Below are 15,490 nucleotides of genomic sequence, written 5' to 3' on the forward strand. Positions count from 1 at the left end.
TGTGGTCATGTGAAAGTAAAAAACTGACAATCAGAAGTCTTCAATCAACTATAGCTGAGTTCATTAAAGTGCATGCATGAATAAAGGAGGAAAAATCAAAGCTGTTTAAGAAGTCCATCTTGCTTTAAGGCAGTGAAAGCATTGTTTTCCCCACCAGAGTCCCATTCTCTTAGGCCTTGCCAGGAGGCCATTTTGCTTCTTTAGTACACGATTCCTTTTAAGATTTCTGCTTTTAAATTTGGCCATAAGTGAAAAGAGTGGCAGGATTTGGGTTTCTAGTTTTACAATGATTTCCTCTCAGCTAATTGGATTTGCAATCGTCTGTCTAAGACATCACTTCTAACACACATGAAGAGAGTGCTCATACAGAGCTTGAACTGCTCTTGGACATGCTAACTACTGGTGTGGATAGTTTACAAGTCCTGCTCCTTTAAGGAGCTGAGCTGCAGTCAGGTTTGGGGGGTTTTGTTTTCTGTTTTTGGAGGGTAATCTTAAATATCACATACACACCAAAAGCCTGTCACCTGCTTAGATGCAGCATTCAGAACACTATTAGAGTAATCTGTAATATGTAACGGGAAGCGTTTTTATTTTTATCAAGAAGAGGAAAGGACTCTGAAATAATTTTATCAGAAAGAGCTGAGCCACAGATATAACTAGTCTCTTTTTTTTCCAGTAAGTCTATAAAAAAGCAAACTTTTTTTATAAGATTTAGAAAAAACTTTAGAAAAAGAAGGCCATGTGTGGCAGCGAGCCTTTAACCACAGTACTCCAGAGAGGCAGATGAATTCTGAGTTCAAGGCCAGTCTGGACTATAGAGTGAGTTCCAAGACAGTCGTGGCTACATAGAGAGACCCTGTTTCAAAAAATAAAATTAAGCCAAGATTTTAAAAAAATAAAAGAAAATGAGTTGAACAAAATTGCAAACAGGCAGTGTTTTAAATATTGGTGATGGCTTAGGAAACAATGTATCTTGTGTTGATCTATGTCATCCTGAAGCTTGGGTTTGTATAGCTCAGAAAACTTTCTATTGAATACTTCAGATGCAAAGACTTCTGTTATTTTTCTCTATAAAATTATTATTACTAAAGATGCAAGTCTTCATTCATTGAAAATCACAGAAATATTGAGTTGTTTGGGTTTTTTGGTATTTAGGTCTTTTTAATATTCTTTGAGTATTCTAGATATTAACTCTGTCAAGTGTATAATGAAGATTTTTCTCCCATTCTACACGTTATCTTATCTTGGTTGTTTCCTTTGTTTTGCAAAACCTTTTAATTTATCAACTCTAAATCATATATTCTGAGCTATTGGAGTCCTTCTCAGAGAGTTCTACCTTACACCTCGTATCTTGAAACATCTTCACCAGGCTTTCCTTTTGCAACCAATAAGCACACAAGAACCTGCTCAACCTCTTTAGGAAAAAGCAAATTAAAACCACAGATTTTATCTCATCCCAGTCTTGATTTCCATCATTAAGAAGACAAGTATCAACCAATGTTGGCAAGGGTGCGAATGAAAGGAAGCACTCACAGACTATTGGTAAAAATACCCACTGGTCCAAGCACTGTGAAAATCAGTATGGAGGAATGGAAGTTCCTCAAAAAATTAAACGTGTAACTACAGTATAACCCAGCTATGCTGGGTATATACCTGAAAGACTCAGAGTCAGCATACCTCAGACATTCCTGCACATCCACATTAATCATAGCATTATTTGCAAAAGCAAACATCAGCTTGGGTGCCTGTCAAGTGATGAATGGATAAAGAAAATATCATATACATATATATACATAATATAGTTCTATTAGAACTATAGAACATAATGTAGTTCTATTCAGTCATAAAGAACAATTGTGTCCTTTGCTGATAAATGAATGCAACCAGAGATCATCACATTAAGTAAAATAAGAAAGACAGAGAAAGGCAAATACCACATATTTTCTCTCAATTGTGGGTTCTAGAATTATTTATAGATGCAAAAATTACACAAATATATACATATATAATAAAAGATGAAGAGAGATTGGGAGAAGGAAGGAGACTATAGGAAGAGGTAAAGAGGAAGGAGGAACTTGCACCCTTAAATGCATGAACCCCAAATACTCCAAATGCAAGAGAAAGAGATGCAAAGACTGTACTCAATATAGCCAAGGAAAAACAAACTTTGATACTAAAAAGCTAAGTTCTACAAATCCTGAACAGCAATCATCCAAATAGCGTCCAAGATACGCATCTCAATGGAAGGCATCATACTGCTAAACTTAAACATTACAGTGAACTTGCTAGTCCAGGAATTGAAAACCAATGGGGATCTCAAATTACAGACATTCCCTGGAACAATATCCACCTTCAATTTGTTCATATCTCAGAGAGAAACCAATCTTTAAAACAGGAATCTGTTAAGAATGGAGGATTGATATAGCAGTCATTCTGGGGAGAAAACTTTGCATCAAAAGATTCAACGGGAGATTTTTCTGAAATATACAAACCCAAGCTTCCGTGGTTAAAATAGAGGAATAGAAGCTGCACTATTTCCCAGACAGTCTCTGGCTTTCAAACGCTAAGTCTAGCAGTCCATGACAACCAAGCAACAAACGTGTTCGAGCTCATTAGTGTGCAATGTAAGCTGATTGTGCACATAAACTGCTGCGATAATTTCTTCATTGGGGCTCCTCATCCACATGCACTTTGGGTTTCATCAAATTGAGCAATGCAGACTTTCTCTAGAGCCATCATTTTGGACAAGTTCAATTTGCTGCACTTCTGCTTCATCAGTCTCTTTTCTCCATGTGGTAAAGATTTTTTCTTATGGTCTCTAAATGCTATACTTATCTCCATTGAATATAATGACTGTCCTACTCAGAAATAAAATTTTGCAAGTGATTGAGGCAGCTACAATGCTAACCATGTCAGCTCTGTCGTTTTGTTATATGCTATCTGTCCACACACACACACACACACACACACACACACACACACACACGCACGCATGCACGCCTGCGTTCTTCTATTGCCTGAGAACTGGTGTTAAAAAGAAAGCACGTTTCTCAACAGAACATGATGGCACAGATGCACTTTCCCCTGCAGCACCTCACCACTAAGTACAACTACAAGGCCAGGAAATGGCACAGGACAGTGGTTCTCAACCTGTGGGTCACGACTCCTTTTGGGTTAGAACAACCCTTTCACCAGGGGTCACATATCAGATATTTATATTACAATTCATAACAGTGGCAAACTTGCAGTTATAATGTAACAACGAAGATAATTTCATGGTTGGGGTCACCACATCATGAGGAACTGTCTTCAAGGGTCTCAGCATCAGGAAGGTTGAGAACCGCTGGTAAGGGAACATAAAACTATGACAGGAATTATAAAGAATCTTGGCCAAGATTCAAGAAAGCAAGCTGGATTAAGTTTACCACTTCACCACCCAGGCAAGTAGTTTGGCTTTTTTTCCTTGGTGTTGTTAAAAACTCACTTTTATGATATTTTAAATAGATAATGCAGCCATGCGATTCAAACAAATTTTTAAATTGGCAATAAATTTGATCCCATCTGCTTCTCCATCTCCCAAGTCAGCTGACTCCCAGAAGAGCCTCTATTTTAATTCATTTATTTAAAACCTTAAATTTTGTTTATTATTATAGTAGATGGTTTTCTCCTTTCTATTTTTATTTTCTATTTTCATAGTATAACTGAAAACTGCCTTTTTAACCTCACTTCTCCCCCCAAAACTATTTCTTTTTTAGGAAAGGAGGGAAAATCTCTTGCATGCAGCTAGAAAACCCTGACACGCAACAGATAAAAGAGCCCCTCTGCTTGTATCTGCCTGGTCATGTCATGCTGGGCTAAGGAAGCACCATCAGGGAGCAAGCAAGAGGTCTCATTATTGGAGTCTCAGGCATCATGGACCTGTGACCTGCCATTTGTGGCTTCATTCCAGAAATATGTCCCATGGGCATCATCCCAGAAAGAATAGGACCATAATTGACATCATAGGAGGGCCTCCCAAGCATCATCGTACCAGGACACAGAGGTTCAGGGAGCTTGGGGGAAGTGGTATCTTGACCTCTGGAAGAGAAAGAGCAGAAAATGGAGCGAGAGGTTATCTCTTTCTGGTTGAAATGCTGCTGCTGTATTGTTAAACAGGTTTTGGGCTTTCTCTTTCATCCATTTCTGGTAGCAGCTTTTCATAGTCTCTTTGCAATTTCTATATCGCAGTAGGTCTTTCTCACAGATGGGGAGTCATGGGCAAAATACATATCACAATAGTAGTAATAAAGCTTGAGCATGTTGCCACTGGCTGCCTAGTTCCTGATGTTGTTGTTATTGCTATCATTATTATTATCATTAATATTATTCTTCCTAGGAGTAAAGGAATGATATAAGCTGAAAGCCTCCCCTCAACCAAACAACAAATGTGACTCAAGACCTGGGATCCCAGTGACTAACCTGTCAATGGAATATAGTCCAAGTGGACTTACTCTCTTTCTGGATCCAATAGGAGGTTCTCTAACAACATTCTATACGCCTGACACCATCAGCAAAGAAACTAACTGGGAGTCCTGCTACCAATAAGCAGCCAAATGAAATGCCTCTCTACCCCTACCAGCCTGAGGTCCCTTGCCTGACCAGTAGATACCCGTTTAATAGTACCTGGGCCAGGAAGACTATTTTTTTTCCATTGCCCCAAGAGTGTCTGTACTCATACAGAAACACAAATCCATAAAAGGAAGAACGGTGGAGTCAGTAACAAGTGGTCTGGTTTAGCAGCCTTTTTGTCTCTGGAGCCCTGAGATTTTTCTCCCCATTCAGAGACAACAAGGCAACCAATGGGGACCCAGGGGCAGCAGGTGGCCTGACCCAGGAAGCCTGATTGAAATTTTTACCTGTTTTGGTTCAAAGACACAGATAAAGCAAAATCAAGAGACATCACCAAGGAAATCACAGCACACCCCCAACCCCACCATGAGAGAATCCAAGTAAGACAAAGCGACACCAAAGGGACTCTAAAAATTAATCTGCATTTAAAATCACAGCTCACAGAGATAGAGTAAGTCTTGCGTGCTAAACCTAAACATGATGGCTTCCTGCAGAAGTTAAAGATGTAAATAAGACCCATTCTCTCCTCATGTTGACCAGACATCCAGGACAGAAAGACAATCTGAATGAGAAGAGACAATCGACTCATAGTAACACTAAGATGAGCCAGGTGCTGGGATTGTCTGACAAGAATGTTTGTTGAATTGTATTGTCAAAAGTTTGTCGTTCCTAGCAATGGGTTTCATTGCAACGTTTCCGTGCAGGCATATCATGTACTTTAATCATATTTATCTCACTCCCCTTTCTGCGTCTGCTCCTCTTCTCTGTAGTCCCTTCTGTTTCCGTGTATTCCATTTTCTATATTCCACACCGGTGAAAATAACAAGCTACATCCAACTTTGTGCATTTGGCTTATTCCACAGAACGTGACAGTACAAAAATCTTCAACAAAATATTAGCAACCTGAATGCAGCAGTCTGTAGAAGTCCTATACCATGATCAAGTGGTGCTGCTGGATCCGGATATGCAAGACTTGTTAAGCATTGGGAAAACAATCAACATCCACTATATCAAAAAGTTAAAGATGGAAAATGACATGCTCTTATCAATTGATGCATAAAAGCATTTAACAAAATCTTACCACATTCATTCACGATAACATTTCTCAGTGGGTAAGGAATAGAAGGAATTTGCAGCAACTTGGAAAGAGCTTTGTCAAGAAATTCGCAGCAGGGGGAGGAGAAATAGCTCAGAGGTGAAGAACACTAGCTGCCCTTCCAGGGGACCTGGGTCCCATTCTCAGCAGACACATGGCTGCTCATGATCATGGGTAGCTCCCTTCCAGGGGACCTAACACTCTTTTCTGACCGCTGTGAACACTGAGCATGCACGTGGTGCACAGACACATACACAGGCAGAACGCAGTGTGATTTTCCGTAAAAGTAAATGTTAAAATGAGAAGAAGCCTGTTATAATGGTGAAACGCTGAGTGCTTTCCTACAAAGACTGGGAACAAGGCAAAAGATAGAGACTCTAGCTACAGCTCCTCATTGTAACACAAGAAAAAGGAATAAAAAGTACTAGAGTCTGGGGCTAAGAGTCCTTGGATTTAACCTCAAACCCACAAACTGCGAAAATAAATTAGACTTTATTAAGTTTCTGCCCTGTGAAAGTCCATATGAAAGAGGGTTTTTTTTTTAATTCTTTGGAGCAGGAGAAGACATTTTCAAAGTAGCTATCAAGTATTTTCAGTGTATGCACTATCAAAAGGACTTTTGAAACTAAGTGGGTGAATGGGGAAGGACAGTGGATCTGTTGGGGAGAACTGGAGGAGGGGAATATGATCAAAAAACATTGTACAAGACTTTCAAAGAGCTAATAAAATTTAATAACTATAAATTTTAAAACCTAAACAGTAATACAAACAAATGCCCTGATTTTTTAAAAAAAAATTAAAAAAAGCAAGAGACACAGCAGAAGTGTGACACACACCTTTAGGCCCAGTGATCAGGAGGCAGAGACAGGCAGATCTATGAGTTCAAGGCCAACCTGGTCTACAGAGCGAGTTCCAGGACAGCCAAGACTGTTACACACAGAAACTCTGCCTCAAAAAACCAAAAGTGGAGGGGAGTAACAAACAGATGTCAAGAAAGCACAGGGAGAGATGTTGAACATCACTGGGCACCAAGGAAATGCAAATTCAAAGCACTGTGAAGCATCACTACACATCAACAAGCATGTTTTAAATATGTACCTCTAAACGCCACCAAGGAAGCAGAGAAACTGGATTGCTCTGCCAGTGTGGATAAGAATGGACGTCCACCTGTACAGCAGTTCCTTATAAAACTATACCTGCAACTGTCTCACATGATCCACAAGGTAAACTAAGCACTGACCACGGAGGAAAACAACTTCTGCTTACATGAAACCATTCATAACATTTTTGTAATAGACCCACATTGGAATCAGGCCCGGAACTCGCTACAGGCTAAAAGAAGAGTTGTGAACCAAGCACGTCATTCGCAATGAAAGGGAACAAACTGTGGATACACAATAACTACCTGCTCTCCAAAGAGTTAGGCTGAGCAGCAGAAAGCCACACTCTAAAGGCCACATGCTGCAGAATTGCATTCATATATTTTTTCAATTTTATTATTTATTAATTTATTTCTGTGCCTGGCGGTTTTGTCTGCATGCCTGTCTGTGCACCACACATATACCAGTACCCTCTGAGGCCAGAAGAGGGCTTCTGAAGCCACGTAGTTTTATATTTTTAAGATGACAAAATTTTAGAGACAGAAGATCTAATCATCATCGTTAAGGGGCAGGGACCGGAGAAAACCACGTGAGCTGGGTATGGTGAGAAGGTTCAGCATGAGGGAGGTCTATGGTGTAAAAAGTCCTCAGAACTGACTCTGGCGGTGGAGACGCCAATAAACACACATAATAAAATCACACAGAATTTAATATACACGCAAAAATGTGTGCCAGTATAACTAGAGAAATCTGAAAACAATGGTGCATTATAGCAATGTTAGTATCCTTTCTCCCATACTAAAGTCTTACATAATGTTGCCATTAAGGTAAACTATGTGTGGTATAGAAGGAATCTCTAACTGTGCTGGAATCTACAGTTATTTTATTAAAACTTTTGGTTAAAAACAAAACATGTAGTGGGGGTTGGAAAGATTTCTCAGTGGTTGAGAGCACTGGCTGCTCTTCCAGAGGACCTAGGCTCGATTCCCAGCAACCACATGATGGCTCACAACTATCTGTAACTCCAGTCCCAGGGGATCCAATGCCCTCTTCTGCCCTCTGTGGGCTCTAGGCTCACACAGGGTACGTGGAAACACATTCAGGTAAAACGACATACACATAATAGAAACACATTTTTAAAATTTAAATGAATACAACAACTATAAAATCACCTAATGCCCAGACAGTAAAGCAATATTAAATATCAAATACAAATATCCATTTGTACTGTAGGGATCTCAAAATCCATGGGATCCAGCCTATTTTGCCACACTCATTCTATTTCTGTTTATGAACAAATGATCACTTCAGAAATTACATACATGAGTCTCCCTGTCTGTATGTTAAAGTGGAGATAATCCATGCGAAAGCACAGGGGCCTATGGGCTTAATTGCCATTTGCTCTTTCATTCTAGATTAAATTGTGTTAGTGTAGTCATTTGGAGCTGGAGATCAGAGGTATAGAGTAGCTGAATATTTATGAGGCATTTGGTGGCAGATGTACCTGCCAACAGAATATTAAGTAGAACATTTAGCAAGATACCAAATTCTGGTTGTGATTTGGATATATCAACTCATATTAAATCTGTGTGTTGTTCTAGCTCGCATACTGCATCTGGCTTTTCTTTCAATCACAAACTCTGTAAATATAATTCAATGTGTTGATTAAATTTGTGAGAAATAATAGTGACCAGAAACTGCCACAAACAGAATTGCCCATGGGGTATGAAAATCCAAAATGAGTATCTTTGAATAATAAAATAAAATAAAAACTGCTTTGCCAAAATGGTGCCTGATTTCAGTTCTCAAGTAAGGAAGTAGAAAATGAATCTTGTAAGAGAGAGGCCAGCTACAAACCCCATCTCTGAGTCTACAGAATGTCACCCTGTGCGGGAGAATACCAATAAGGGAGGTCGAAGTGAACTACAACTGTTCATGCTTATCTTTCCTGATGAAAAACGAGGCTAGCAGAAAGAATTGGTGTACAAGGGCAAGGCCAAGTTGTCTGTTAGCTGTAGAGCCCATCACCACAGAATTGTCCGGATGAGAGCCGATAATTGGATAGAGGGATTAATAGCGAGGCAAACAAAGGCCTTTAGAAAGGACACCGACAATACAATCCATCTCTACATATTTCATAAGTAATCCAAGGCAGCTGGAACATTCTATCAATTAATAAAGCTCAACAAATCAATGCCTCCACAGATGGAGGACTGTTATGCTTTAATAGACTGTAGATTTCCCAAGATGGACTCAGTTCATAGCGTTTCATTCTTTTCAATAGGAGGAGGTCTCTGATACATAACCAAGAGGAATTTTATTTCTGTGTATTTGGTAGACTCCTTGTCTTCATACATTCACACATTAGAACAAATCCTTTGTTGTTTCATGTTTCTGAACGGAAAGCAAGAGAAGAACTAAAGTTTGTATTGGTGCTAAATGGTTGCTTCAACAATTTTTGTCACCACCTACTACTTTAAAATCATGGAGGCTTTTGTCATGGGCAAAACTGGAAACAAAAAAAGTTCTTTAAATGGCTTGACCTTATGGACTAAAGTATAGGGTACCCTACTCTACTATATCCATTCTATAGCCTATACCCCAAAATAATCGGGGAGTTCTACATTTTCTGAAATTGAAATATCATCAATCCATACTGGTTAAGTTAAGAAAAAGATACATGTTTAAACCAAAGTTCCTTTCTGCCTAAGTACTTAACAATTGTTACTTTTGAGGAGAGTCACTTGGGGTAAGGAATTGCAGTGAAAGGAGATTTTATTTATACCTTTATGTATTATCTTTTTACTATATGTATTTATTAATTTTACCTGGAGAGGTATATTAATTTTAGTGAACATTGATAAAATAACTGGGCAAGTGCTAAGATCAATAAAATTATAAAAGCTCGTTTACTTTTTCTGAAAAATAGTATTCTTAGGAAAAAAAATCTACATTTCAAGCCAAAAAACAAGATGCATACTCACATGAGGAAATTTGTTGTGGCATTATTTATGGCTGAAACAGTGAAGCAATTTAAATATCCATTAATTGTAGGTCAGCTAAATAAATCAAGTTACATATATACCATAAAATATAGAGAACTCCAAAAATAGATTTAAATGTACTTTTATGTCCATGATAATACTACTGTTCAATCAACTTGTAGGACAATATGTAGTTAAGTATGTGTGTTTTATGTGTTAAATTGTACATACCATACATATACATGCATATGTGCATATGTACTTATATACAACATAAAACTATATTTTAAGAATAGATACCTCTATGAAAAAACTGAAGGGTAAGTTTTGCTTTGCACATTTTTGTATTGTTAAAATTATTTCATTCACAACCATGTATATCACATGGTGAAAGTTTCAAAATTAAAGAAACTTTAATCTTCCCAGAAATAAATTTATAATAACCGGCACCTATATGGTTACTATTTATCACCATGCTGTTTAAATATTCCTGAGTTAGCTCCAACTGTCGTGAGTACATGGTCATTAAACCTAGATAGGGGTCATGGTTTTCTGTTACATGTTCCCCCAAAACCTTGCTCTCATGAATAAAAATGTATGTGTATATATTTTTATGTGTAAACAGATTTATTGAGATTTGTAACCTAGTAATGTGCTCATTAAAATTTATCTTTAAGGGTCATAATCCTTCTATAGACCATAAATATAAATGTATTAGACAAAAGCTGAAGCTAGGCATGCTGTAATCACTTCTATTTACCCATCATGTTCCTAGCTATCCTATGACGAAGACAGAAATGAGACAAATTTGATGCTATTACCCTTCTTTCAGTGGTGAGGATGGCAGTGACTCAAGCTGCTTACCTGATTCCTGCAGGTGGGCTGTCAGCAGCGGAAATCCCCTGCAAAGGAAGCACCTATGACCCTAGAAGCATGTAAAGCCACAGATTCTCCTTAGTCAAGTGGTTCTCAACTGTGGGTCATGACTCCTTTGGGGGTTCAATGACCCCTTCACAAGGGTTTCATATTGGATATCCTCCATGTAAAATATTACCATTGCAATTCATAACAGCAGCAAAATTACAGTTATGAAGTAACAACAATAATTTTCTGGTTGGGGCTCATCCCAACCTTAGGAACTGTATTAAGGAGTTTCAGCATTAGGAAGGTAGAGATGCCCTGGCTTAGACTGTCCTATATGGTGTAGGAGTGAAAGGAACATGGGTTTTGTAACATCTCTGCTTAAACGCCAGCAGCACAACGCCCTTGACTGGTAATCTTAGAGAATGCTTATCACCTCTCTTTTCTTAATCTTTAAAATGCCTAGACCTTGGCAAGAACTTGGTAAAAGGCAGGAACTAATATTTCCAGAATATACCGGAAACTTGAGCCTCTGTCTTCAGGGGGAAAAAAAATCTATGTGGCTGCTTTAGACAATTTCAAGGCTTTTTCAACTCAGTCTAGGCTACTCTGTCCCTCAGTTGAGGAACTCCTATTGAAAGGTTTTGAAAGAACACTTGGAGAAACCTGAATAGGAGAGAGAACATTTTCTGTTCTTTTGCTTAATTGTCATTTTAGGTGATGTTTTTCCTGTTTGGTATTTTGGGTTATTATGTATCATATTTAGAAGGACTCAGCCCAAGACAATGGATGTATATTTGTATCTTAAAAAGTGTACAAGACGCATTGCTTTGGGGAAGGTCTAAGACCCTCCCTACTATATCTAAGCTGATCAAGATATACATCCAAAGAGAATGGGTTCCCAAAAAGCCAGTACAAACAGTAGGGACAAATCCTGGTGCCACTGTCAGTGGTCCCTCAGTCTGCCCAGCCATACAACTGTCAGCCACATTCAGAGGGTCTGGTTTGGTCCTATACTGGTTCCTTCCCTGTCTGGTCAGAGCTGGTGAGCTCCCATTAGCTCAGGTAGAATGTTTCAGTGGGTGTCCCCTTCATGGTCTTGACCTCTTTGCTCATATTCTCACTCCTCCGACTCTTTGACTGGACTTTGGGAGCTCATCCCAGTGCTCTGCTGAAGTTCTCTGTCCCTGTCTCCATCAGTTCCTGGATAGTGGATGGGAGGTGGGATGGGGAAAGGTGAAGGGAATGGGAGGAGGAGAGGGAGTGGGAACTGGGATATGTATGTAAAATGAAAAAAGATAGTTTGTTTTCTTTTAAAAAATAAAGGAAAAAAGTGTACAAGAGAGAAAAAATAAATGAGGGTTGTGCAGCACCTTAATTTTAGTTAGACTTGGTTATTTATCAGCCATTTGGTTGGGGGAGCAGGGAGAACTCTTTCTTGTATTCTCAAAGGCTGCTCTAAAGCTTGTGCATTTATAAAAGCTGGTCTTCTGGTTCCTTAGAACAAAAGTAAAATTCCATTATATGTTGAATAAGCCATTCAGGCTTGATTTCTTAATCTCTAACTCAGTTTTGTAATTAGAGCTAGTCTCCTTTATATGGAAGACCTCAAAAAGGAGGGAAACCAACAACAAAACCAGTGTCTTCACCTAAAATCATAAAGAATAGTTTTCATATTCTTCCATACTGGTCCCAAATCAACAGAAACCCAGTGCAATGTGCTGCTGTCTTCAACCCATTCTGCACCCAGAAAGCGTATCCCCCAAACCTTATGTGAACATTCCTCGGTCTAGACCTAGGCCCTATTCTTTGCCTAACTTGTTGACAAAGTCAAAGAACAGAACGCACACATTTCTGAAAAATCCTATTGTCACTGAACACATGTACTTCAGGGATGCTGCTGTTGATCATGATAGAAGTTGAAAGGAAAATGCCATTGTATCGAGAAAAGTAACCCTATATTGCCATCTCAAGACAAGAGAGAAGGATAAATATACATATATAATTCCAAGAAGGCTTTAGTAAACATCATTATACCAAGAAAAGTAATATATATATATATATAATAAATATATGTGTGTTATCATATTTATGAATTACAGTGTATGTATATATATATACCAAAAGGAACCAGGTCTCCTTGGCAAAATGGCTGACTCTTAGGTTGAACAGAAAAAGGTATCAAATGAGCCTGCAAAATTCCTCTTTTACCAGAAAGCCAGAAAATATGGAAATAATAATGGGATGTGTCAAAGGGACAGGGGGGCCAGGTTGAAGGGTTCTCACTGGCCAAATATGCAACAACTGTCATATCAAAATAAGCGATAGTAACAATTGGAAACCTAATGAGTAAATTAGAATCCATAAGTGTATGTCTATACAAATAAACATGAATTAATTAATTAATTTGAAAGAAGGAAGATGTCTTCCTTAAAATAGAATAATAGACTAGGAGAAGCTGGACAGTGATGGCACACACCTTTAACCCAGCACTTGGAAGGCAGAGGCAGGCAGATCTCTGCCAGGTTGTAGCCAGCCTGGTCTACAGAGAGAGTTCCAGGACATCCAGGACTGTTACACAGAGAAACTCTGTCTTGAAACAACAAACAACAAACAGTTTGATAGAAGGATGTTTACATTGTCTTCAAACATCTCCCAAGAAATTAATTGTGAAGGATACCACGTTTCCAGTGACAAACTCTGACAGACATCAAAACCAAGTAATCAAATTTATCATTATGAATATGGGGACAATTTGGCCCCATGTTTCTACTGAGAGAAAAGCATCACTTTTGCAGTATTCTTACCAAAAATACACAGCCAGAATTTAGCTACCAAAAAAAAAAAAAAACAGACAAATCCAAACTAAGGGATGGTCCATGAAACAAGTGGGCTAATGTCTAGGTTACAAAACAAAAGGAAGGACTGAAGATGTAAAGAGACTTGGTAACTAAATGCAATGCATGGTTATAAAACAGACCTTAGGCCAAACAAAAACTACAAAAGAAATTATTAGAATAGTTGACTAAATTTTAAGATCAGCTAGGAATTAGATGTTAATGTTGTATTCATGTTAAAATTTGTTTTCTTTGCTGCGATACAATTAAATACAATTTCTAATCCTTAGGGTACATACGCTGAGACAAATGTGAGTAAGTAAGAATCATGCCTTCTTCTTACTCTCTTGACCCCAAAACAAATGAGGAATGTGATATGGTGTGTGTGTGTGTGTGTGTGAGAGAGAGAGACAGAGACAGAGACAGAGACAGAGACAGAGATAGAGACAGAGAGAGACAGACAGACAGACAGACAGACAGAGACAGAGACTGACTGACAGACAGACAGACAGAGACAGAGACTGACTGACAGACAGACAGACTGATGGGCGAATGCAGAGCAAGAAAGAGATGAAAATAAGAATGATAAAGCAGGTGGACAAAAAAGGATTAACCATTGACAAGCATAGGTAAATAAATATATAGATTTTGTTGTTCACATATATTCTTTATGAGTTTGAAGTTATATTAAAAACAAATAGGGAAAAGAAAACAGTGTTTTCTCTACATCAAAAAGCAGGTGACAAAATTGTGGGAGCCTTGGGTGCCTTGAAGGAAGACAGAGCCTTGATCTAGGAATGGATAATTTCAGCCTTATTTGTGAACAGAGCAGGGATGCACCAATTCTACCCTTGCTGAGGAAAAAAAAGGTGTAAGTTACTCACAGCAGCGCAGTCTCCTGTCAAGAGTTGGACTTATCTTGTGCATGAGCCAAACGTCATCTTCCCAACTAACTACATTTCCATATAAGCATGTCATAAACTCCTCATTTTCCAGGATGCGGTCCCAGAGCTGAAAGTAATACAAGCTACCGGTAAAGCGAGGTACCACAGTTTTAATCGGGATCTCTCCATTCCTGGTAAAGTGCCCTAAGACCAAAGTCCCATCAGAAGGCAGGCTGTGTGGCTGATCCATTATTGCAAGTATCCTTTCTTCGTTCCGGAAGAGCTCTAATCTGCCCTTCACTCCATCCCACGTCAAGCACATGGTATGCCAGTGAAACGGAGTCAGGTGATAGCTGAGGTAAAAGGTCTTGCCAAAGATGTACAGTATCAGCTGCTCCTGGTCTCCCGCAAGTCCAAGGTCTATACCTTCTCTTCCCGGGAGAGTATTGTTAGTAATATAAGAGAAAGCCATCCAGTGATGGGAGCTCTCAGTCATGGATATCAGATCAATGCACGCTGTGAGATGGCTGAGTTCAGGCATGGTATTGGCCAGACTGACATATGTCTCGCCTTCTCCATAAAAATCCAGCCTTTTTCCTTTCAGGGAAAATGAATCTGTGCAAATTTGGAGAAAAAGAAAAGAGAAAACAAATGAAATTTCAGTTCGTTTTTTTCCTATCATCTTTGGCAGTATAGTCAAATTGTACAATATAATTATGAGTCAATCTTGATGCAAATAAGGAAATAGTAGATATACAAAAATCATCTCTATTTGACAGTGATGTGTGATTCTTTTGGCAGAAGAGTTTCTCCCTGATTCTATTTTACCTGGGCTAATATGAAAAGTTAGATTAAGTGTTCCCCAAGCACACACCTGCTGGACAGTTTGGACACATAGAAGTGTGGCTAGTGGGAGGAAAAGGCCAAAAAAAAAGGCAGCCTGGACTTCAAATTTGCTACACAGTCCTCATGCATATAATCAAAAGAGAATTATTTCCACCCACTTAACTGCCTTATTACATTCATGATGCAACAGCAATTTGCTTCCCCAATGCCTTTTTCTGAGCCAAATCACTGATTTCTTGTGCCTCTTGAGACTGCTTCTCACTGGAAGGCCCTG

At 38.8% G+C, this 15,490-nt stretch overlaps 1 protein-coding gene across 1 annotated transcript in view; it reads right to left on the reverse strand.

Moving 5' to 3' along the window:
* The window catches only part of Adgrg4 (adhesion G protein-coupled receptor G4), a 92,521-nt gene extending 77,610 nt beyond the window's left edge, over positions 1-14,911 (reverse strand). The window contains exon 1 of the mRNA XM_048457563.3: positions 14,371-14,911. Within this exon, the coding sequence (XP_048313520.3) occupies positions 14,371-14,911 (541 nt within the window). The remainder of the gene's footprint in view (positions 1-14,370) is intronic.
* Positions 14,912-15,490: the final 579 nt, after the last annotated feature.

This window comes from Myodes glareolus, chromosome X, assembly GCF_982192425.1.
Source record: "Myodes glareolus chromosome X, mMyoGla1.1, whole genome shotgun sequence".
Taxonomy (NCBI): Eukaryota; Metazoa; Chordata; class Mammalia; order Rodentia; family Cricetidae; genus Myodes; species Myodes glareolus.